We start from the raw sequence: 25,557 nt of genomic DNA, 5'->3' as shown, positions 1-25,557 counted from the left end.
CCGCTTCTCAGGTGTTCTGAGCCGTAAATTACGTTAGCCGCTAACTAGCTTAGCTTACACAAAGGGTCGTGGGAACAAACTTTTCCCTTTTGAGTTAAATAGTGAATGGTCGTCAGATAAGGACGAAGGGAAGAAGAGAAGCCAGAAGACTTAAACTCTCCAGGTATGCTCACACCACATCAGAAAATGTGGCAACATGCTGATGTAGCATCCGTTTCGCATATGCCACTAAAGCAACAGACTCTTGTTTCACTGGTCGCAAAACAAATGGAAACACAGATAAAAGCACGTGATATAAAGTAGCAGGCCTGTGGTAATGTGTCGACCAACACAAAGATTAAAAATTGATGTCTTTTGTGTTGCTTGGCAACAGTCCAGTCCCAGTTCGGACCATTAGCAAAATTTTGCAGAATAATCGCAATCAGTTGCTGTTTTTTTTTTTTTTTAAAGTTAACTAATAAATGACGCCTGTAGAGCTGTTTTATAAACGCAATAGACCCTTTCATACCTGAAGGTCTTGCTATTGTACTGAATATCAGCACACTGTAATTATCTGCAGCCTCCTGCTTAACCATTTGAAACCTGATTTCTCAACACGGGACGAAATCAGAGAGCAACGCAAGAAACGGCCCTAAATTTGCAAGATATTAGACAGTAGTTTCAAGAAATAACTGTAGCAACAATAGCATTACCCCAAGTAAGCTCCCCAAAAAGTTAAAAAGAAAAAAAGACAGCATGAAGGAATTATGTATGTAAATCATAAAGAAATAAACAATAAAAATAAATATAAAAAGAGACAAATAGGTGAAATGATAACAACAAAAGCAACAACCATAACAATAATAATTTATAATAAAATAAATAAACATTGTAACCACCAAAACTAGAGCAAAGTAAAGAAGGCAACAAAACTGCCCTAAAGTGGATCATTTGCTTTTAATTTTGATTTACTTACCTTTGATGAACAGTTGGAAGAGGATGAGACAAAAGGGTTATTTGGGTATTTTATAAACAAATAATCAAAGAAGTACTCTTTTTGCAGCCCTCATAATACCATTTGTTGAATATTTAACATGAGCATTTATGAGCTTGATTGAGACTTCATTTAAACCGCCGGGGACAGGGGAAAATTTATATCAGTATCAAACATATCATGTCAGGTACTGCTAAAATTTAAGGAAGATATCAAAGAAATACAGCTGGCATGCCCTCTGAAATATGTTATAAAGGTTTTGAATGGATGAATAAATGAAACATGTAAAAAAAAAAAAAAAGCACACAAATAAAAGCAAACAAACACAAAATAACTTCCTAAACATCAGTCTCAACAACAAATACGCAAGCCACTTCAACTTAAATATCGCATGTTGAGAACCAAGTAGGAAGAGGTACTTTATTCCCACCCCTATATACATTCATATTGTACATAAACGACTTCCTAAATTTGATACACAATCCGATACGATATGAACAACAGTCCCAGTTTTATAAACACATTACAATATAAAGATATCCTCTTAAAAAAAAAAAAAAAACTAAACTAAAATACTACAACTTATAGATAGTACGTCTTTTAGTTGTGTGTGTCAAATGACAGTATTACCACAGAGTACAGTGTATCAGTGTATGTATCTGGGTCACACCTGTGGTTGTCTCCTGTTTGACACAAGTCTGAAGCCCCGCCCCTTGACAAAATTCCCATGACGTCACTACAGATTATTACGGAAGTAAACCGGGCGACGAAACCCAGACAGAAACCCAAATAAATTTGGAGTGTACACTTCTCTAATATTTACAGGTAAGTCCCCGTTTCTTTTTTGACATTTTACAATTCACTCAAAGTGATCAAATTCCTCAAACTACTTGAGTGTGTGATCAGTTTGTTTTGATTTTTCTAGCGTTTAGCGAGAGCTAGGTAGCTAACGTGAGTTAGCGCATACCGATGACGGAACTGCTAACAAAGCACAGGCTCGTTAACAGCCGAGTTTGGCGACACAGACGCGGATTTTGTGTGTACAAGCTTGTCAATAATATCACAGTTCAGTAAATAGGCGAGGAAATAAATGGTTAAGACGGTAACGTTTAAAGTAGCGTTGCTGAGGTAGCCGCGTTAGCTGTCAGCCCCGTCAGGCTAAAGCTAACTGTTTTGAGCTGTTTATTAATATGAAGTTTTTGTAAGTAAGCTATCTCAGTGTTTTCGTGTGTGTTTTATTTGTTTGGAGTTAATTTGCAAAGTCACTCTTCTGCCATGGGTTGGTCATGCTCACATGATTAAGTGACTCACAGGATCAGAGGTGGGGACGAGGTTAGATGGACTCTATAGGTTGGTTTTGTGTGCCTTGCTTTTGTGTGGTTTCTGTTCCTCTCATGCTCCTCTGTTAACAGGTAGTCTATCATGTACCCGGGAGGAAGATTCAAACCAGAGAGGCTAAGAGTCAACCTCAGACTGGTCGTAAATCGACTCAAACTCCTTGAGAAAAAGAAAAGTAAGTAAGAATACAAAACCTGATCCTACTCTCCTACAGTCAAGTCAAGTTAATTTTATTTATGAAGCCCATTAACATAAAACACGGTTTGCCTCAGAGGGCTTTACAACATGCGACATCCATCTGTTCTTCGACCCTCACATCCCCTAAGGAATAACTACCCAAAAATCATATATGATAATAATAATAATAATAATAAGAAGAAGAAGAATAACATATTTATATGACACCTTTCATACATGGAATGCAGTTCAAAGTGCTTCACAGAGTGAGGAAAAAATACACAAAGGCATAAACAGGAGAATAGCATTTAAATATAAGTATCAGAAGCAAGATAAAATACACAGCACTGCAGTTGAAACATCTTATATCAGAGACAAGAGAGCAATTTCAATGTATGAATAATAAATTAACATTATGTCATGATAAAATAGAACAGTGGTTTAAGGGGGTAAACTAGTGTAATAAGGTTTTTGATCCAGGAGAGGGCCAGAGTAAAAAAGTGTGTTTTGAGCTGTTTCTTAAAGACACACAGAATCTGATTGTCATATAAGTAGTGGTAGTAGGCACTAAAGGCTGCTTCAGCCACTTTTGGGGCTATTAATAGTCCAGAGTTTGATTATCGTGGTGCATGACTTGGAATGTAACATGACAGACAGTCTGCTGTGTATGAGGGCAAATTATCATTAATAGGCAGCCAGTGAAGAGAGTCAATTCTGAGAGTAATATGCTCTCTTCAGTGGGTTCTTGTTTAATTTTTCTGTGCCTTTCAGTAATGACAGTTTTCCCTTCCCATTCACAAATTTAAAATGAAGCTGAACTTGCTCAGAAGGCAAGGAAGGAGATCGCAGATTACCTTGCAGCAGGAAAGGATGAGCGGGCACGGATCCGTGTGGAGCACATTATCAGAGAAGACTATCTGGTGGAAGCCATGGAGATCCTGGAGCTTTACTGTGACCTGCTGCTGGCTCGCTTTGGCCTCATTCAGTCCATGAAGTGAGTAACTTAGCCAACCTGGTGCACCAATACCAGTGTCATTGAATACATTGATGCACAGTGTATATTAATTGACTAAGGGGAATGTGAGAGTTTCACATTCTTATTGAAGGGATAGTATGGGTTTATTTTTTTAACAGGGGTTTATATCATATACATATGTAACCTATTATGTATAGTACATGTCAGTCGGCACACACCCAGGTCGGAGAAGCAGGCTGGAGTCAACACAGAAGCTGAGCAATGTCTGCTGTGGCGGGGTCAGTGCAAATTGGATTTAAGAAACTTAAAAAAGGTCCCACCTAACAAAAAATCAGTGTCAGTTTAAGTGTATGCTTTATTTAGAGTATTTTCACCAGTTTACCTTTTCATCAAACAGTCTGTTCCGATGGGGAAGCCGATTATGGCTTCAGTTTCTCATCTATGCTCTCGTCAAAACCAATAGACTGCACTGACAAAACCTTGGCTCGCCGAACACGGGAGTTGTTATTCAACCGCTGCTTCAATCAGTTTGTTAGTTTGTGTTGTTAGGTGACATTTATGAGGCTGAACTAACCCCTTTTAACACCAAAGTCACATAATAACATGAACAAACTAACTGATGGAGGCAGCAGTTAAAAAACAGATTAAATGATGTTAAACAAAGTTAAATCACCATTTTTGTCTGTGGAGTCTGGCTTTGAAGAGAGCAATGTAACAGTTCATTTTTATGTTGGAAATCACTGTCTGACATGAAGGCAAAGCACTGAAAATATTCAAAACATAGTGTAAACTTAAACGGATGATGTTTGTCTTAAGGTGGAAACATTTTAAGTTTGCTGAATTCATTTTGTTGCTGATTCCTCCGTAGCAGTTGATTTCTTAATTTCCATGTCAGACTCCTGCAAGCTTCATCAAACTGAGCTTGCCAACCACCATCTACTGTATGTAATACACTGTCTGGTTAAGTACCCCATACAACCCCACCTCAAAAAATCAGAACTATTTCTTTAACTTTCTCTCTGGCTGTTATTGTGACTGTGCCTTTTTAAAGTCTTTTTCTGTTTCTCTAATTAGGGAACTGGACCCAGGCTTACAGGAGGCAGTGTCCACACTCATCTGGGCAGCACCTCGACTTCAGTCAGAGGTGTCTGAACTAAAAAATGTAAGTCTTATCTGGTTATAACAAAGTGCTAGCAGCATTGCCAACATATTAATTAAGTTCTTTGAATTTATTCCTATTCCAGTTCTGACAGCTTTATCTGTAAATGCTTCTTTTAGGTATCAGACCAGCTATCTGCAAAATATAGCAAAGAATATAGCAAGCTGTGCAGGACAAACCAGATTGGCACAGTCAACGAGCGGGTAGGCAATTTTTCCACTGACTGCCCTCGAGTCTGTTCAAGAATGCACAAACCTTTAGCGTAGTATCCCTGAGGCGGTATCTAATCAAATATCTGATGTGTTTGTAGCTGATGCACAAACTGAGTGTGGAGGCCCCTCCTAAACTTTTGGTGGAGCGCTACCTGATAGAGATCGCCAAGAACTATAATGTGCCGTATGAGCCTGACGCCATGGTCCAGGTGAGTGTTAAAGAATCACTCACAATGAAGGAGGAAGTTATGCATTGTGTTTTTTTTACCCACTCATCCACCCTTGTCTCCGGACAGCCCCAGGTGTCTCCTGGAGAAGAGGCAGACCTGATTGATGTGGACATTGACAAGAAGCCTAGAGGAGGAGGAGGAGGAGGTGGCGGAGGTTTCACTGCTCCTGCTGCTGCTATGCCTATGCCCATGCCTATGCCCATGCCTATGCCAACAGCATTCAACTATCCACCTCCCAAAGGAGCTGTAAGAGATTTTGTTTTGATTTATGAATTCGGTGATAGAAACCTTGAGATTTCAATAGCAGTGGCAGACGTGAATGACAGCTTTAGTTGCAGTATATGTTGTTTTATTGACCAACCATTGAGTGCAATTACCTGAGCCAACAATATTGGGATGTATGGTACCATCTTGATAGTTATTAAATTCTCAAACAGACTAAATACAAACCGAACTTTAGTGGTTTAATCATGTTTATAATACGACAACATCTCTTTAAAAAAGTTAGTCATCATTTGAGTTTTGGCCATATAACGGGACATTTACCCATACCCAGAAATACCTTAAGCTATAAACCTACAACAGCAGGGTGAATAGAATTTTGTTTTTGGTGCTCAAAGTGTCAAATCAAATCACGTTTATTTATATAGCACAACCACAGTTAACCAAAGTGTTGTACAAATTGAAAAGAATGGCACTCAGTTAGATAACATTTAGATAGGCACAAAAAAAACAACAACACAACGGTTGTTGTGGCGCGCTCCCGTGAGCTCAGTCATTCAGTGTAAGATGGTCGTAAAACTTAGTCCAGGTTGTCTTAGGTAAGTCTTTTTTAGGTCATGACATTCTGATAAAATCAGGTCAGTATTAACAGGTTTAATATTAATTTAGGTTTTTAATTGTGAAGTTAGATGACATGGACATTGTTAACAATCAGCAGGTGTGCTCTCTCTCCAGCATCAAACAGGAAGGAGCAAACAGGCTAGACAGTAAACATAGAGAGGACCTCAGGGAGGCAAGAACGTGGACAAGCCTCTGCTCTCTTGTACTCTAGACTTTGACATGTTCTCCCGTTGGAATCACAGTAGACAGGGGAAGGAAAAACAGTGAACAGGACTTGCTGCAGCCCTGTTTTTTTGAAAAGACTTAAGTGTGACACCCTCTGATCTAAGGACAATGTGTTCTTAACATTGTCTTTTGATGCAAGAGGACATAAAGCTGCCCACAGAGATATCAGTGGGTTATCCTCTGTGAAATGAACATGTGGCAATGGGACAAATTTGTAGTTTTATGAGAAAATATTGCACTCAAAATATGACGTACGGTCCATTAATAGTTGTAACTAGATGTCCTAACTTTGGATGATATGAAAGAGACTAAGTGATGAACTCATGGCGGTTAGCTGCCTTCCTCCGACTTGTACCTGACTGTTGTTTTCCTCCAGGAACCGTATAATCCTCCCGTTGGAACCTACAGCAATTTCCAGCACCCCATGGGAGGAGGGCAGCCCCCTCAGCTGCCCTCTTGTCCCCCCACATATGAGTCCGTAAGTGACAGAACTCATCCCATCCATGCCCCCTTTCCATTCCCACAGATGGACAGACGGACAGGGCAGGGCATCACTCAGGGAAGAGCAGTTCTTTCAGCTTGTTTGCAGTTTTGTCTGACCCCTTCTTTTTTCTTTTTTTTTTTTACACTATTTCTCAGCATAGACCCAAATTCTGCTTCATCCTCATGGATATTAGTGGCATGATGTGCTGATACTTCACTAACGACTAACTTGACTTGATCAATTACTCTGAGTGGGGCTGAAATGAACAGATGACAGTTTTGTTTTAGAGGGGCCTGAGGTGAGCTAAATCCTCAAGTATGTCTTTGTGTCACGCACTAAAGGTGATGGTTTCTCAGAAATCCCCTGCAGTTTCCCCCTTTTATTTTAATAGTTTCTTTTTGCGATTTTTGATTCTTTGTCAACACTAACATATACAACATTTATTTCAATATAAAGTTGGTATGATAGCATAAACATTTTCTCTGTGTTTCAGATTGATGACCTCACTGACAAACCTTCTGTTCCTTCCCAGGCCGTAGGTGAGTTCTGCCAACAGTTAAAGGATAAGGCTGGGCATGTTTCATATTTTTGTTAGTCAACAAATCCAAAAAGACAAAAACGACAGTGTATAAGTAAGTCTTAAAGGTTTATTCATTCCTTCTGAAGATGTACTTATATACTTACTGTACTGTACATATGTACATATATTCACATGTACGTTCAAACTATTAATAACCTATTAGTAGATCATTGATTAATCGTTAACATTCCTAGTTTATATCTGTATACACCGTGAAAAATGGCTTCCTAAAACAGCTAAAACAGAAATGATACCAAAATAAGAGTAGATAGTGTATATGTTAGGAATTAAATTCAGCGGCACATTGGGTGCTTTTGTGAGTATTTACTGCAGTAGGATGGTGTTACTGGTATTGACTCAAAACACGCTAGAATGCCAAATGTTCATAAGAGTAGCACTTATTCTGCTTATTGACTTCCCAGTAAGTGCTGTTTAAATTCATGTCACGGCAGATAAAGCGTTAATTCCCCACTCTCCGTGGAGAAACTCATCACTGTTAATTTTGCCGTTGTATAAGTGGCCAGATATGCTGCTGCATAAATTAAATTGAATACCATATATTACTCCGCAGGTCCAGGCCCTTCGTCTCAGCCATTTGACAATGCTCTCCCAGAGCTCCCCTCTGTTCCCGACACACTGCCCACATCCTCTTTTGGCGGAGGCGCCACCAACTCCTCCTCGGATGACATCGACTTTGATGACTTAACGCGGCGATTTCAGGAGCTGAAGAAGAAGATGTAACTGCTATATCCCTGGTCAATATATACACACATACACAGGCCCGTGCCGTCACCCACGCAGCTAAGAACGGGAAAAAAGGCTCTGAATCAGTTTTGGGTAGTTCTCCCTCTTTCATGTTGAAGTACAGTGATATTTAACATACATGCATTCTTCATTTGTAGAATTATAAGTTGACAGAAATCTAATTTCTGTTGGCAGTACCAGTGAATACCACATTTTTTAATTCCTTTCTACTGGGCACTTAATATATATTCTTACATACAATCATGTGGGTGCTGACCCCCGTTAGCTGCTTCTCATTTAAGGTCACACCGACTTATAACTTTTTCCCATTTGTCTGTGTGATGCCCCATATAACCAAACTTAGATTTTAATTGTAGCTTTTCCAGGGGGTTGACCAATATTTACATGCCTTGATTCTACTTTTGCACACGTTCTGTCGCTGTGATCTTTGCCACTGTGTCACTCAGTCCTCTCGCAGACCAGTCAAACAAGCCAGACCGGCTGCCCCGGTTGTGATCAGGAGCTGGCATTCATACAAACAAAGGATGCAGATTGTTTCCAAGGCGAGGCTCTGAGAATACCCCAAATTGTTTCTGCATAAAGGTATCGGGACAGATGGAAGCCATATTTTTAGTGTCTTACGCAGTCATGCAGTTACGTCACTGTGGAACGGACGCTTTAAAACACTCCTTTCACTTTAAGGTTTATTTAAACTAGAGAAAAAGAAAAGCTCATGGTGACACACGTCAAACCTGTTACAGGGGTGGTGGGACACAGATGTAAAGTGATAAAACGGTGTATGAAAATCTGTAATATAACACATTTAAAATGATATACATAGACCTATTTACACAAATGATTGAACTGTACAGTAAAAAAGGGTAGGAGGCAGTATTTGACAAATCTGTTTTTTTTAGTATCCAAATAAAGTTGTATATGCCCCTTTGAATGTCTGTTGTACCAAATACCTGCACCCTCTTATCGTTGATGTTCTTAATTTAAATGTGTGCAGCCACACAACAGCTTAATTTGATTGATTAGATGTAAATATTGACCCCAGAGGTGATAGGTTTGTGTTAACCCCTTTGATCGTGTGTGCATGTGTCTTATACTGTATGTGCACCACTGCGTTTGCCTTAGTTACCATCTCTCATCAGAGGCCTTGCCAGTCTGTACCAGGATTATGCATTTGTTGTCCATCAAGACTGGATCCTTGTTACCTGTATTGTGTCTCAGTCGATTAGATTACACTTGGTTTTATTTGCTTTGCCCATAAACAATTCTCTAAAAACCTGTTAAGTTGAAATTTGCGGATTTGATGGAAAAAATGTCTGCACAGGCAATGGGTATTAATGTATCTATTTCGGGAGACTTTTGTTGTCGTACAGACGTGATGGGTCACTGCAGCTTAAATCACACCCAGCTCTGCTTGTATGGCAAACACAGTTAATGGACGATGGCCCTGAATAAAATGATTAAGCAGTCTCTGGAAAGCAAAAAAAAACCTTCCAGATGGGGGTTAGACACAGTTTATAGATAGGTTTTACATACTATGTTGGACAAAGTTCAGAGATAAACACTACAGAACTGTGATCTGCCCGCTGTCTTGTCTACGTTGGACTGCTCTTTCATGCTAAACATTGAGACCCTAAATGGTGTCTTGTTGCATAAAAGAGGAGTTGTTTTTTCACTGTATACTAAAATAACAATTTAATAAAAGATTATTTGGAACTGGAATCTTGTTAGATTTTTTTTTAAACTTTATTTCTCTTTTTTTCAACATCAGCTCTGCTTCACAATGCTGCAATGTCAGATGATGACCAGCAGGAGTCCTCAGTGTAAAGGAAAAAATGATTCCTTAATACGCTTGAACAGCAGTGACCTACAACAATAATTTCTATACAGATGAAGTGGTTGTTGTGTTGTTTAGGATTGTTTTTTTTTTGTATTGGTAAAAATTATTGAAAGTTTTGGAAAGGCCATGAAATTCAGTTGTAAGGGTTCGTAAAAAGTAATGGAAAAGGTTTTGAAATTTTGTCCATGAAAATGTGTGATCAGTGTAGTCTGTTGTTCACCTTGTTTACAGATCTTAATTTGGGGTTCCCACAATCATGGAAAACCTGGAAAAGTTAACACTCATGTTCCAGGCCTGGGAATTAGTCATGGAATTAGTAATAATCGTAGTTCATTTAAAAAAAAAAAAAAGTCAGGAAATCTTGTAGTGTGATGAGGTTGTTACACTAATTCTCCATGGGTAACCCTCATGTAATTTAACAATGTCAAATGTTAACTGTAGCTGTCAACGTAACGCTACTCTAATGTGTCAGTGTGTGATCACATCTTGGGTTTATTTTTTTCTTTCTTTTTCTGTTTTTTTGTCTGCAGTCATGCAGAGCACATATAGTCTGTGCAAATCTTCATTTTCCACAATTACCAAAAAGAAAATTGGCAATAAATTTTTTTGCTTTATTTTTTGCAGTTTATTATTTTTTTTTAAATAGTAAATTTAATACACAGCTGTATTGGCGTCACCCCCTTTTACACAGTGAGGGAGTGCATCTGTCAGTTATTGTGGCATGAATGTTGGTGACTGCTGTGAAGAAAAGTGATGGCTGCTGATGTGACGTTAGGTGTTATCTGTTGACAAAAGCTGAAATAACAAGTCTGTCATTTTGGTCAAGCTTACTCCATTAAAAAGATACATTCTGCGAAGAGTCTTTGTGGGTTTATCTCACCAGTGTTAAGGTAATTTCAAAGTCGTAATAGTTCCCCATGTCCTTTGGTACAGACTGACTGCACTGTGATGTGCGCACTGCAGGTGATGTAAGCCTCGATTGGCCAGACTGTCAGTTAAGTAGGTCAAATACTGCTTTTCAGAAGTGATTGTAAATTTTTTTCAGGGTTCACATGGATCTTTAAAAATACTTAAAAGGCATTAAATTAATTATTCTAAAAATAAGTCCTTAAATTTTATTATATGTCTAATATCAATCTTTTATAAGTCCTAAAAATGTTCACACATTGGGAGGAAGATTTTGTGATTTTTGCGATTTTTCTATCATGAAATCTCAAAAGAATTGGTAATATCTATTTTTAAAATAATTTTCTGAATTTAACGAGACAGATCAGGATAGAGAAACTAGCAACACTCATGTACATTTACGACATCCAATATTTTGAAAAATGAACAAGGGAAAACCAAATGAATGCTTAATAACATAGTGTGTTCATAGTTGTTGTAGAATGTTTTACATTTTTTTCAGCTTTTCTACCTTTTCAGCCAAAGTCAACATTTGGGAAAAAATGCTCTAATAAGTAACTGATGTCACTTTTGTTTTTTCCCTTCAAGTTTGATCTTTTTATTGGTACTTTGGGTACCAATAAAACGTTTTTAAAAGTCTTAAATATAACCTCACCTCAAGCTGTAGGGGCCCTGTATTTAGACAGAAAACTTTTTTTTAGTTCGTTGTAGTAAAAGTTTGTTGATGTTTGGAGGTCAAAGGTCAAGGTCAGTGTGCTCTTGTGTGAGCACATTGAACATTTAGGGATTTTTTTTTCAAATTTGGCACAAACATCTTCTTTGACTCTGATCAGATTTCATCGATCCAAGGCCAAGGCCACTGTGACCTCACATCCATCCCATTTTTGTGAACATGGTATCTGAAGAATGCCTTAAAGGGAATTTCATCAAATTTGGCACAAAAGTCCACTTGGACTCGAGGATGAACTGATTAAAATTTAGTGGTCAAAGGTCTCTGTGACGTCACAAAACATGTTTTCACTATAACTCAAGAATTCATTCAGTAATTGTAACAAAGTTTTACACAAATTTCTTACAGGATACTAAGATGACATTTTATATCCAAAAGGTCAAAAGTAAGCCTCACTGTGAAACCATACTGTTCTGCAGAAACACTTTTCTGGCCATTATTTAACACCATAACTCAGGAACAGATGGGGAGATATTTAGTCAGATACTGAATTGGTGACACTAATCTTGGGTGTCTTAATTGCAACTATGCAGTTTGTATAAATTAACTATGCTGCCAGGTTAAAGATATTTTAAGAACTGTTAGCGTCCTTGCAGCAACCTCCATATTTGAAGCATTTTTACTGTCATTGCAACAGTCTGGACAGCCAAGGCTTTGAACAGTGACTTGACTGATTGGCAGAGGCATACAACCACGAGGCACTAAATCTAGTTCTCCCATCATCTGACATGTTTTTAAGAATACTGTTACAGTGTTTATTTTATTGTTGTTATATATATCCCTATCCATCCTGTAATTCCTTGTAAAGGAGGCTGTCTCTAATATATATTATAGGAAAAAATAAAAAGATATTCAGTAATAAGATAAGAGAATATAGATCAGTTTATTCAAGTTCACACATAGAACACGTCAAGTATCACTAAATGAAAACAATAAATAAATCACTGATTAATAAAAGCACAGGAGATTTAAGACAGGACATTAAAGTGTCTTGTATTCCCAAACCAAAAGCACCGGTTAGTTCTGCTTCATGAATCATTCAAGGGAGGACAGACTGAATCGCATAGAAGTCGGCATGTATGATGAAAAGTCATGACATGCACCCTCAGCATGTATTACAGTGACATGAAGGTGGAATGAAAAAAAGCAATCAATTAATAATCAGCTCCCATATGCGCAATAACATAAAAGCACCTTCCCACTCTCTAAAAGTGGAAGTCTGTGTTGGTGGGCAGTCGATGGTCGGCTGTCACACACTGTGATGACTAGTCATGGTGACAGCAGCAGGCTGGTTAATATTGGTCATTTTTTTTCAAAGTTGCATATAGCAAATAATTTATGCCAAAAATAAATATCAGAAGGTCTTATAATTTGAATGCTAAGAACAGATGCATTCAGTATTTTCCCCCTTTTGTGGGCCTCTGATATATCATTTATAATAATTATGGAACAATAAAATGGTCTACTGAAACCCATATTAACTTAAAAAACTTGGGTAAAACAACAAAATAAATCTAAATTTTCTTTGCATATTGTACAGACTATTTTAACTAACATTTAATAATTCTAGCACCACTTCCATTACTTGTTGATTATGTTTACTTTATTGGATTCATAATAACTCAAAGTGCTCATGATTGGTCGTACAGTTTTTGACATCTAAATCAGCTTCAGTGTGTCCTTGTGTTGTATATGGATTCTAATTTTTTTTTTATTACAACATAAAATGTACAATGTATCTACACATAAACAAAAGCTGTTAAAAAAAGCAAATAGATATCCTTTACGTACACATTAATATTTACGGATATGGGCAGATTGTGAAACAATGGGCACCTGGGCACACACATGTGAAAGGCCCTAACATTCTCACCAAAATAAAAGCAAGACACACAGACTTCAGTAGTTGTTTCACTTTTGTTTGTTGTTGTTTTGTGTCTCTTTGTAGTTTTTACGCATCCCTAAGTCTCTTAGTGGTCATTTTTTAGTCTCTTTGTGGTTGTTTTGTGTCTCTGTAGTCATTTTGAGTGACTTTGTTGTTATTTTGAGTGTCATTGTAATCATTTTGTGTCCGTCAGTTTGGGTAACTTTGCAGCTGTCTTGTGTCACTTTGTGCTAATAATGAGTATTTTGCATAAGTCATAAGAGTCTTGGTGGTCATTTTGAGTCTCTTTGTAGCTGTTGTGTATCTCTTGGTGATTATTTTTAGTGCTTCTGTAGTCATTTTGAATCTCTTTTCAGCTGTTTTGTGTCACTTTGTGGCAATTTGAGTATTTTTGTCATCATTTTGAGTCTCTTCCTGGTCAGTAAGTGTCTTTTTGAGTGACATTTTGAAGGGGAAGGCCAGGGGGGCCACCAGACACTTTGGGTCCCAGGGCTCTTGCCTAGTAGACCTATTGAGTAATCCATCCATGATCACGTATAGTAAATGACTTGGATAAAACAACACTTTGACATGCAGGATCAACAGTTATTTAATTACCCATTTACTCTGACTCACTGTTTCAGGAAACTTTCTCAGGCTGTACACATACAAAACACCGGAATGAATTTCATATTCAGAAAGTTAAAACTTCCAGTAAGTGCAAAAGAGTGTTTAAGAAGCGAGGGTGATGTGGATCGCAGCTGTGCCTGTCGGAGAAGACAACTTATCCGGCTAAATGCAGGGTCCTTACAGTGTGTCCCTGCCAGAGTACCGTCTACACTTGTCTTGTTGCTCTGTAAAACGGAGAAGGCAGTGCAGTAAGACTCAGAGTACTTTACTTCTCTTAAACTGAAGGAAGGATGCACTGATACACTTAGAGAGAGAAGTCACTTGGGACGAGCAGAAAACTAAAAGGGTCACTAGTTTGTAGTTGCCAAAACAAATATTTTTACTGTCTCATATGCATCATTACATAAGAGCTCTCTGCAGTCAACCTGAAACAAAATGGAATGGATACCTCTGTCTGCTTTATGAAATATTAATAAGTAGATTGGACTAAACAATTTATGTGATAAATGAAATTTGGAAGCTGTTTATCCCAAAAGGCTGTTCTTTTCCAGTCTGTTGATTTTACTAGTTCAGTTGTCACAGATATATATTTATTTTGTGGCTTTCAAGTGACAAGCTTAAAAGAAGTTCTTTTGTAGGACAGATAGACATGAAAATGGGAAGAGAGAGGGAACAACATGCAGCAAAGGGCTGCAGGTCAGACCCAAATCCAGGCTGCTGCCAAGGACCTAGCCCACTATGGGACCAACCTTTGAAGGAAAGTTAACTAACCCAGTTGACTGTTTCTTTTAGAGTTACTTTTTTCCCATTATTGTCCCAATTCTGAAAAAGTCTTTCAGAAAAAATGCATTAACTTAAATGTTTTCCACTTGGGGACTGCAGAAACTAGCTGTAAACATACTGACATGTTAATGGAGCAACATGTTTGAATGTAAGTCCAACATTAACCCTGTTTTAGCTCTGTTTTTGGTCTCCACCAACTCTTGAAGGAAATACCTGACTCCTTTGCTGGTAAATGCTCCTCTATGTCCACCAGCTAGTTGGTAACTCTGGTGTTTGGTGCTGAGCAAGGCTATTTACAGAAGGTTTGGATGCGCTCTTTGACCCCATGGGAGTTAAGAGGCATGATAAGTACACTATAACTCATGCTTACATAATGCATGGAAAAATGTTTCAAAAAGAGCAGCTGTATTGACTATGTAACAGATGGGCTGCATAATGCTTTCCTTACCTAACATCACCTGCTCAACTTCTTCAGTCTCCTCCACAGCTACAGGCTTTAGCAGCAGGGCGAAAAACACAGCAATGCCGATCACCTGTGAGCAGAAAACAAGCCCCAAAAAAGCAAATAATCCCCAACTAAAGAATACATTTTTTAGATAAAATGCAAAATTACTTGTCTTATTAGGATGGATAATTTTGATAGTTTTAAGTTTTCCCATCTTTACCCACCTTGAGAGGCTGCATTATAAAGATGCTCTGGAAGAGGGAGAGGCCCAGAGACATGACCCACTTGATTGACTTATCTCTTCCATAATCCAAGCCGTACAACAGGGTGAAGAAAGTGGATACTCCACTGATGGACAGCAACAGGAACCAGCCCAGGAACACACACCACCAGGGTAGCCAGCAGCTCGCCGCCTTCCTCCTCCTCTTCTTCAGAGGAGGCGGGCTGGGCCGAGGAGAAGGAGAGAATGAGAAGAAAAACATGCAAAATGCATCACATTGTCATATTTCTACTTGATACAGATATCTCTGTGTCTGTGTGTTGGCCTGTAGTGCTGACCAGCAGGCCAAGTGGCTGCTGAAGACCATCTCCGCCTTGCGAACCAGTATGTTGGTGACGTTAAGGGTCTGCTTGTACTCGTCTGTACTCGGGAAGTTCTTTACATCCAGTTTCTCCAGGCACATCAGGAGGTGACACAGACCCGCCAGGAGGAACTTGCTGCAGTACACCCAGTGGGGGTCACTCTCACTCTCGCCTTTGACAGGATAACATACAGACCAGCATGTCATTACAGTACATTTAAATTTCTTTGCACAGTTTATGCACTCCAATACTCAATAGTGCACCGAATCTCACCTATTTTTTTTAAAGAACTAGGAATCAGTTCATTGTTGAGTCCAAGTGAGCCGAATTTGAGGATATTCCCTCAAGGCCTTCTTGAGATATTGCACTCATAAGAATGACACATATATATGGTCACAGTGACCTTGACTTTTGACCGCCAAATTCTAATCAGGTCATCGTTAAGTCCAAGTATATTTGTGCAAAATTTTATAAACTTCCCTCAAGATATATTTGAAATATTGCATTTACAGTTAAGGTCAAATTCATACTTAGTGGACATTCCCTCGAGGTATTCTTGAGATATTGCGTTCAAAAGAATAAGACAGATGAAAGGTTGAAGTGACCTTGATCTTTGACCTGTGACCACCAAAATGTAACTATTCATTGTTGAGTACAAGTGAATGACCAATTTTAAAGAAAATCCCTCAAGGTGCTCTTGAGGTATTGTGTCTTTTACTTTGATTATACTGATGATTTAGAGGAACTTTTTTTATTGAGTCAGACTAACGGAAGGCTGTAAAAGTCTGCTATTTTCTATAGAAAAAAAAACAACAAAAACAAACAAAAGCAATAATAAAAGCTACCTTGCATAAGCTGGATGAATTCATGCACCCTGTCCAAGGCCGGACAGAGGTCAGCAGTGGACTCTAGCCTGTGCATCTCTGACATCTTGTTCCTCGGACTACTGCGCACCGCAAAAATCACCTCCTCTGTCTCCTAGGGATATCCGTGAGATGCACAAAAAATACCAAATGCTACATGTGCACTGCTTGATCAAACACAAAGAGCATGTTTTTTTACAGTAAAAGTTCAGCAGAAGTCAAAGCCACATGGGGCGCTTACAGTAACTGCAACTTAGTGAATGGAAAATGTGCTCCCAGTCTTACAAGGTCAGACATGAAGCAAGTGCAAATGTCAGAGAAAGATGCGCTGAACACACCCTCATACCCCAGAGATTAGATATTTCAAAGCACACCTTCAGAGTAGATGGTATGGTAACTGCAGGGGGTCTCAAGTTTTCCTCCGGGTCACCTTTTTTAGATTTTGAAATCATACGAGGTCTGATGCTTCGGAAGATGGTGATGATGAGGATGTTGATTGGAAACATGAGAAGACCACTCTGTACCCCGACCATGAGGTCCTGCCAAGTGATTTTCAAAGAACCTGGAGGGACAAAAAGCAAAAACAAGGACACAGAGTCAGTGACAAGAAGAAACTGAAACCAGTCAGGATAATTCGATACGTATATTCAGTTTATGGCTCTTCTAAACCTTATTGGAGCTAAAATAAAGTCTGTACACCTACTCAACACCAATGAGCACACAGACAAATTTAGCAACTAAGTGGTGAACATTTTGAAGCATTATGAAAGAGAACTATTACTTTTGTCTGCCTGCAGTTGGTGACATCAACATGTGTAGGTCTGCCGGTTTTAGAGCTACAGTGCAGAGCTGGCTGAAAAATGACGCCAACGCAGTAGTGAAAAAAACGGCAGTTCTTCTGATGACCACTTGAGGCTGGCTCCAGAAGCGAGTCAATCCTCATAGATTCCCGTGTTGAAATGCCCAACTCTACTGCAAAAATTATTATGTTTATCTTCTGGTACAAAAAAAACAAAACATTTTTTGGTCTCTAACTAATTAACATTCATGATGAGTGTTATTAAGTTGTAGAATTATGTAAATTATTAATTATTAAGGGCATGGCCTCTTCAAATGACAGTCTCCAGTCCACATACCAATGGGTGACGTCACGGTGGCTATGTCCATTATTGTTATGCCATCTATGATGAAACCCAGTTGAATTTCATGCTTCACACATACTCCAAAAATGCACACATAAAAATTCACACGTTTATCCATATTGTGAATTATTTCTTTGAAATCTAGCTGACATTGGAGCTGACCTCTGACCCAACAAACAAGGTCAGCATTATGCCAAAGTTTATAAAGGTGGCTTTCGTCTCTCCGCCCACACATTTTCAGTTATTGCTGCTGGGCTGACACCTACATAGTTTGAAATGTTTCAGTTACAGAGGTCACGAAGCAGAGGTACTCCAATATGAAACAACAGGCAGCCAATTAACTTGCTTCTCACATAACACCCTCTGCTCCAGCTCGCACCTTGACACCCAACTTTTGACCTGTCATCCAAAACTTTAAGACCTAAAGAAAACTGCTCATTACAGTTTAGAAGTTTTATGATCAATACAGTAACTTTCTTAATAAACTGTGGGCTTTTTGTGTAAGTGACCTTATATGCCAGAAATATTTTAAGATGCCTATAACATAATTCTTCCTTGAATTAAACTTTGCTCTTCAGGTAATAAAGCTTATTATCAGCTAAAATAGTTAAAGACACCGCAATTCACCAAACTCAAAGAGCACTGGCGAGTCCTCATCTATAGGAATGTTCCAGAAGGCGATATTGATAGCCATGGTGCAGAGAAGCAGGCTCATGCAGCAAGAGACCCTCTGGGCACGTGTGAACGGACTACGTGAGGGAGGATCCACTATAGACACCCAGATGTGTTCATCCCTGAAGCCAGTCGATGTTCTGCTCTGGAAAATATTCCTGGCGGAGAAAAAAAAAAACAAAAACAGAAACTCATAATGACACTTCCTCCCAGAGCTCAGTTTATTTCAGCAGTGTAAAGTGGTCTGACCTGAAGCTGGCAATCTCGTTGTTCTTTGCAGCATTGAAGGTTTTCTTGGTCATGTTGTCCCCTCGGTCATTACTCAGCCAGCAGTCACAAAAGAAGTGAAACACGTGTCGTGTTTGGAGATCTTGTATGGTCACCTTGTTTATATACCTTTTTATGAAGGGGATTCATAAAACAGCAAATGTTACACATTTACCATGTGGGTAATTTTATGAGAAAACAATATCAAAAAAAAAAAAGTGGAAAAGTAGTTCCCACATAGGCCTAATAGATACAAAGAACTTTGAAAAGTGTCTGAAAGCAGATCTACCTTTCTCTCTCATTGAGAAATTTGCTTGCAGAATGGTAAGTGTAAAAAATAAGTTTTCACTTATTTTGTTTGTTAGCTTGTTAGCCTTTAGGCTACCTGGCAGCATGGCTGACACCATGTTAATGTTTATGAAACATAAAATAATACTTGTTACAATGAGGTTTTCTGTATGAAGGAGAAGGTAGCTCAGTTATTTTGCTGTCCCTCTTTTTTTAAACATGTCATTAGCACCAAAGTGGCTCTTGAATTTAACTTGTAACTACAGTAGGTTTTGCATTTATGCTGATTGTTATACTATACTATTTTTAGGTCTGTATTTTACTTTGAAGATTCAAAATGTCATTGGTGTGTGACATTCAACATCATTAACAGGAACAGGCAGGAGAACAGTTAAACAGTAGAAAGCGGCATTCATGGAGGCGTGTGAAAAATAAATTCTATAGATTTTACTTACTCAGTCTTTCTACCTAACTGCATAGACTAATTTGAACTGATGTTTGAGGGCTGCTTAGGCAGAGACGAATGGCAATTTGTGTCAGCACCTCATTGTATCTCGCTGGTTATAGGGCTAAAATTAGTACGTTCACCAAGGTGTTGTTTTTTCGATCAATGCGGATCAGAGCAGGAACCGATAAATACCATGACTACTGCAGAGTCATTGAATACAGATTACCTTTGCATTATATTAAGAAGCCAGATGTTAGCAGGTGTTAGCAGGATTTTGTGCAGTGAAAAAATGGCCTGAGTTGTCTTATTGGATTTACTAAAGTACTGTACATTGCCAAAAGCATTTTGTGTGATTCTTATTTCTGTATTACACTGTAGCACAGATTTATTTTTCCCCAAAGTGTGTGCATGTGAACAATCTGCTTTAATGAGATGTGGTAACAAGGCAGTGCTACATAAAAGACAGGCCTGACATTTCAAAGTGTCACTGCGAAGGAGCCAGCAGGCTGTCCTGCAGAGAGGCGATAAACACTACCTGTACACAGCTCTAACAGCTGCATCTGCAGCTTCACAGTGACACCCACCAATTATCAAAGCACAGACGTGCGGTACCCTAATCTGGAGTAGCACTAAATGAATTAATTGCTTCTCTAGTACCATGATGGGTGACCTCCAGAGTTGTCGTGCTGCAGCCTGAGGTTTCGCACTTCGCCCAGTGGGAATGGTGTGGCCAACACGAACATATCGACAGCTCCTCTCTCAAAGACAGGCTTGTCAGGATCTGTGAGGTTGTGTGTGTCACTCTCGCCCTCTGAGCCAATCAGCTTCACTGTCACCTATAGGACAGCAGAATGAACGGATGTAACAGCACTAGGTTCACACATCTGTGACCTGAATAAAGACTGTGTAAAGCACCACACTATAGCGTCAGTGTTAAGCGTATACTTGACATAAGTGCAGGCTATTTTGAAATGTCATTTGAAAAGAAACAAACCCTAATTCTGTCAGTGAAAAAAAGACTCTTACATTGGCAGAAGTCCCAGCATTCTTGCGATGGCCAGTTTGGACACTGATCAGATAGTTGTACTGAGCGCCCGGATGGTTGTCCTCCAGCAGAGTCAGCTTCCTCTGATAGTTCAACAGAAAGCATTGTGCAGTGTAAATGTTAATCTGTTAGCATACATTGCTGTATTTGGGCAGTAGAATGAATATGATGAGTTTATTTTCCAAACTAAATATCTACCATTCAAAAATAAATAAATGAATAAACAGGGCATTATGTCTTAATGTTGGGAGATACTGCACTTAAAATGGTTTTTGTAATGTTATGTGTCCTGATGACTTTCTTGTGGCAGTATTGTTCCTACATGGTAACACTGTACAGTTTTGTAGTTGACATGAGTATTTCTATTTTGTACTACTTTCTACTGCTACTCCACTACATTTATTGACAATATGAGTAACTAGATACTTAACAGATTTGGACTTAAAATATATTCAACAAATAAATGATGATGTATTATGGATTTAGCTACCTGTCAAAATATAAAAAATAGCCCCATGACCAGCTGCAACATTCGAAGCTTATTCTATATTAATGCATCAATATTATGATCTAGTGATATAATATATATTATTCTGGACCATTGTGCATAATGAGAAGTTTTACTTTTGTTAAGTATATTTTGATGCAAATACTTATTTACTTTTAAGTAAAATTTTGAATGCAGGACTTGTAACACAGTATTTTTACACTGTTTCAGAGCTACTTCTTTTTTCGTACTACTACTTTAGTACTTAGTACTTAGTACTTACTTAGTACTTTACTTACTTCGAGTTTTTCGTCAATCACAAATTGAAAATTCACACTTTAATAAATAACATCATGTTAAAAAAAAAAACCCACACACATTTTTATGCAGGCTGTTTGGAAAGACTGACCTTAGAGCGTGACCTGCGATCAGCATAGCAGGCCCACAGCAGAGTGATCAGGTAGAGCCCAAAGAAAGCACACAGCAGCGCCAGCACCACAAAGTTGTCAGACACGGTGGCAAACAACTCTGCTGTGCGAGATATGTCCACGTAGTTTGGCATCACAAAGAAGGAGCTCCCAAAGAGAGTGAGGTGGTTACACAGACACTGTGTTCGCTCTGGAGTGCTTTTGTCCCCCACCTGAGACAAAGACAGCACATCACTGTCTGGTATTGCTGGTGCCACCAGAACATTACTGTACATGCAGGGTTTAATGCAGTATAGCCAAGTTCACCAGACTTCATCTAGGTGGAGCCTCACCTGGCAGCCCTCATTGCTCCATGTCTCCCTCTCTATGTGCCAGTACAAACACTTGCTCATAAAAGAAGTGATCTTCAGCGTCAGGCCCGGCTCCCAAGTAGAATTAAAGAGTCTGGTGTCGACATACCAAACTCCTGGAGTCTGCTGTATCATCTCTGGGGTTATCATCCAGCGGTAACCTTCTGTTGCAAAAATCCGCCAACGTATTCATTAATTTCATAATCATAATCTAAGAACCAGTTAAAATATATCTGGCATAATAATACATAAAAAAAAACTGAAGGCACATACATGTAAAGCAACCCATGTAAAATTTTGGTTGTCATTACACCTACCTGGATCACAGTGCCCTTTGCTTTGCTTTAACTTTCAACACTGTATGACTAAAACTCAGAGGTCAGTGTATTCAGCAGTGACAGTTACCTGTTAGGCTCAAGATGGTTGTATTTAAGAAATATGTATCATTAGGAGGCGACCCTTCAGACAATTTAAGAACCAATGACACATTAGCACTGGGCTCCACAGTAAGGATGACAGTCACATTAGGGTCTGAGATGTTGATTTGAGTTAGTGCTTTTGTGTTTTTCTCCAACTCAACAGTACTGTTCACCAGCACTGTGTTATTTGGATGAGGCAAAAAGATCTGGAAAGACCAGAGAAAGCAGGTTAATGTTTACTATTGAATTCACACTTGTGGATATATATCTTAATTAAGCAAATGTTTAACCTTGAATCACATGTTGCATAATGCCAAAGTTTTTTGGTTGCACAGTTCAAAAGATCAATCAACAAAGTTAGCAGATTTAACAACATCCTGGATTACAATTAGATCAACAGGGATTAGTCAATCAACAGATTAACCAATTGAAATAAAATGACCACCTATTTTGTCAATCGCTTAATCTTTATTTAATTTTTCAAGCAAAAATGTCAAACATTTGCTGGTTCCAGCTTCTTAGATGGGAGAATTTGCTACTCTTCTTTTTGTCATTTATGATCGTAAATGAACAGCCTTTGGGTTCTGGACTGTTTATTTAACAAAAGAAGCAATATGATGATGCAACTTTGGGCAATGGGTTTTGAAGATTTTTTTTTCCTTTTTGTTTCTTTTGTTTATTTTAGTTGTTTTGTTTCTTGCAGCCATAACAATTACTTTATAGTGTAAATTTTTCATTAATGGCTCCAGAAAATAAATATTCATGTAGGTTAAAAAAATCAAATAAACTGATGCTTTTGCTGACGTTGTCGTAAAAGAAGGTGAAACTGACCTTTATATATGTTTATTAGCAATTACTTAAATAGTCATACATTACTTAGTTGTAGACATGGAGGTTTGAAAATCTGTTTTGTTAGTTGTATGAATTAGTATGAATTGGTATTTTGAAGTTTTGGACTTTGTCATCATCATTTGAAAACTGGGTATTTTTAATCTACATTACACAATAATAACCTTCTCTCCCTCTTCTTTGTCTTATTATAAGTTTATTTACTACCTTATGTCTCTCATTTGTAACAGTTAGGTCACATGTTTTGTGGTCCTTGCCAACTCGCTTGTTGATCTGTGAAGGGTTAGTGCTCTGATAAGCAAGGTGTCACTGGCTGCCAGTGAGGAGTTTCACTGTCTGTGGGCACTCTGACATACCTTTCTAATAGAAACCGATTGTGTCCTGGTTCACGTAACATGTCAGTCTCACTTCTGCCATTTTCAAAATCGCACTGACCCGCTCTATGGAGGTACCATAACGTTACAGTGTCTGTAATGATTCTCAGCGTTCTGCAAATGTCACCTTTGCTTTCCCCTTTGCTTGCCACTTACATCCAAAAAACTAGCACCACAGCACTAATGATACAATACCCAGCTCCCATGATGGCTGTACCTCGATCATCTCTGGCAGGTGAGACAGCTTTATGTCTGCGACTCCATCGCTAAGTAAAAGGCTGCAAAGAGTTCCTGAGATGTTGTCATCAGACGGATGGGGATTTCTTGAGAATGTGGCCATCTGAGAAAGAGAAAATCTCTGTTGAAAAGCTATAGATGACACTGAAGATGCAAACACACTTACAAATGATCCTAAAACACACACTGACCTGAGCGATGATCGTGCTGTGGCCTCCAAGCTGAGACTGAAGTGCCGACAATGAGGGGAGTACAATGTATTCGCCGTCTTGCTCTGAACCCAGCACGGCATTGCTGAGGTCAGCAGGTGTGTGACTGAAAGGAGGAAAATAAAATGTGGCATTTTTTATGAAACAGTTTTTAGATATACATGCTGCCATATTTATATGGTTCAAAATGAAAGACACGTTGCAAAGGCATTTAGTGATACTCTGAGAGAAATACCTACGTGCTCTGATAGATGGTGCCTGTTGGGTGCCTGATGGTAATTCTCTCTGTGGTTCCTGAACCAACCAGCACTGAGATTGTCCGAAAGATCTCAAAGACCTCCTCAAACAAAGACTGGAGAGGGAGAAAAATCAACATGACTCGACTGTAATAGCCATGATGACGATAAAATAGATTGCTTAATGCAGCACTTGCCTTAGGGTTTGGGTTAGTCTTGATGTCACATTTGTTCATTGAGAGAAGGAGGATGCCGGTGCTACAGTTGATGATGTGACTGATTGTGTTGTTATTGTTCAAAGCAAATGCTGGAGTAAGCCTTTTAGTGCCCTCCAACAAATATTGAATGAATTTGTCCTGCGAAAGGGAAAACAGATATTAATTTAGTTTGTGCCATGACGTATTCTCAGCATAACTAGAATGATTACTTTGTGGTTGTACGCCTCGACAAGCCTGTAGAGTTGCAGTTACATTTACATGTCTTTGAAAACATGGATGCTTCATACATACCTTAAACGTTGACCTTAACCACCAAATTCTCCCCAGTAAATTCCTGAGTGCAAATAGATGTTTGTGCCAAATACAATGATATTCCCTCTGAGATATCGCATTCATGAAATGAGAAGGATGCAGGGTCACAGTGATTTTTTTTCTTTTTATTTAAAGATATTTTTGGGGCGTTTTTGCCTTTAGTTGATAGGACAGCACAATGATAAAAGGGGGGGGGGGGTTGACATGCATCAAAGGGCCGAGGCTTGAATTGAACCTGCAGCTGCTGTGGCGAGGACACAGCCTCTATACATGGGGTGCCTGTCACAGTGACCTTTTACCATCAAAATCAGTTCATCCTTGATTTAAAGGTGGATGTTTGTGCAAAATTTAAAGAAATGCCCTCAAGATGTTTTATAGTATATATATAAGAAACCCTCTCAAGGCTTTCTTGCGATATCACTTCACGAGAATGGGACCGTCTGATGAACAACGTGAAAACAGAATGTCCCTGGCCTTGGCTATCGTCGGCACATAGGCATAAAAAAGGGGATTAATGCCACAAAAATAACGTAATGCCATCCACAGGCTTTTCAGAGCAACAGTACCCACCCTGTTGTTGTCTGTTGGCTCCCCTGCTGTCGTTTCCATTCGAAGTAGTTCTTCATCTGCAACCTGTCTCAAAAAAGAACAAATCCTTTGAACACTGAGGTAACTGCTTTATCTATTCAGTCGTTTTCATAATTTATGGGTCAAACATTGTCTCACCCGAAGGAGGTTATCAATGTCTGCAACATACAAAGCCATGTCATTTACACTCCTTTTATCCCCTGAAATCAAAGAAAGAGATGCAAATGCACATACTCCTATTGATGAATGTTGTTCTTCACGCTGATTGAATTGATAAGAGACACACAATGCTTCAATCCAACTTACGAGATCTGCCTGCATGATTGGACACCATTATGGTCTGCAAAGAAAAAACAAAAACAAAACTCACATATGAAAATTGAGGCAGG

The 25,557-nt window shown here is 38.8% G+C and overlaps 2 protein-coding genes across 4 annotated transcripts; one reads left to right on the top strand and one right to left on the bottom strand.

The window, feature by feature from the left end:
• Nucleotides 1–3: 3 nt before the first annotated feature.
• On the top strand, nucleotides 4–9,678 carry ist1 (IST1 factor associated with ESCRT-III). Of its 3 annotated transcripts, XM_088076837.1 has the most exons (11): nucleotides 4–163; nucleotides 1,716–1,798; nucleotides 2,386–2,486; nucleotides 3,302–3,482; nucleotides 4,539–4,626; nucleotides 4,743–4,826; nucleotides 4,934–5,044; nucleotides 5,132–5,311; nucleotides 6,510–6,611; nucleotides 7,111–7,156; nucleotides 7,769–9,678. In XM_088076837.1, the coding sequence occupies exons 3-11, from the start codon at nucleotides 2,396–2,398 to the stop codon at nucleotides 7,936–7,938; spliced, it is 1,053 nt and encodes a 350-aa protein (XP_087932963.1). In that variant the 5' UTR covers nucleotides 4–163; nucleotides 1,716–1,798; nucleotides 2,386–2,395; the 3' UTR covers nucleotides 7,939–9,678. The 3 variants fall into 3 exon arrangements, with proteins under 3 accessions (XP_087932963.1, XP_087932971.1, XP_042349566.1); XM_088076845.1 differs by lacking the exon at nucleotides 1,716–1,798; XM_042493632.2 differs by lacking the exon at nucleotides 4–163 and having other exon boundaries at nucleotides 1,693–1,798.
• A 4,425-nt stretch (nucleotides 9,679–14,103) lies between these two features.
• pkd1l3 (polycystic kidney disease 1-like 3) lies at nucleotides 14,104–25,502 on the bottom strand. The gene is made up of 20 exons (XM_088081979.1): nucleotides 25,475–25,502; nucleotides 25,307–25,368; nucleotides 25,151–25,213; nucleotides 24,248–24,406; nucleotides 24,054–24,166; nucleotides 23,797–23,920; nucleotides 23,586–23,708; nucleotides 22,132–22,351; nucleotides 21,709–21,890; nucleotides 21,358–21,588; nucleotides 20,443–20,544; nucleotides 20,074–20,252; nucleotides 18,663–18,809; nucleotides 18,369–18,571; nucleotides 16,974–17,161; nucleotides 16,582–16,714; nucleotides 15,713–15,908; nucleotides 15,379–15,598; nucleotides 15,158–15,242; nucleotides 14,104–14,150 (listed from the first exon to the last, which is right to left on the bottom strand). The coding sequence occupies exons 1-20, from the start codon at nucleotides 25,500–25,502 to the stop codon at nucleotides 14,104–14,106; spliced, it is 2,805 nt and encodes a 934-aa protein (XP_087938105.1).
• Between the last annotated feature and the right edge of the window lie 55 nt (nucleotides 25,503–25,557).

This window comes from Plectropomus leopardus, chromosome 1 (genome assembly GCF_026936395.1).
Source record: "Plectropomus leopardus strain MGB_pleo_1.0 chromosome 1, ASM2693639v1, whole genome shotgun sequence".
Taxonomy (NCBI): Eukaryota; Metazoa; Chordata; class Actinopteri; order Perciformes; family Serranidae; genus Plectropomus; species Plectropomus leopardus.
The sequence above is the reverse complement of the archived record's forward strand: the minus strand, read 5'-3'. Positions and strand labels throughout refer to the sequence as shown.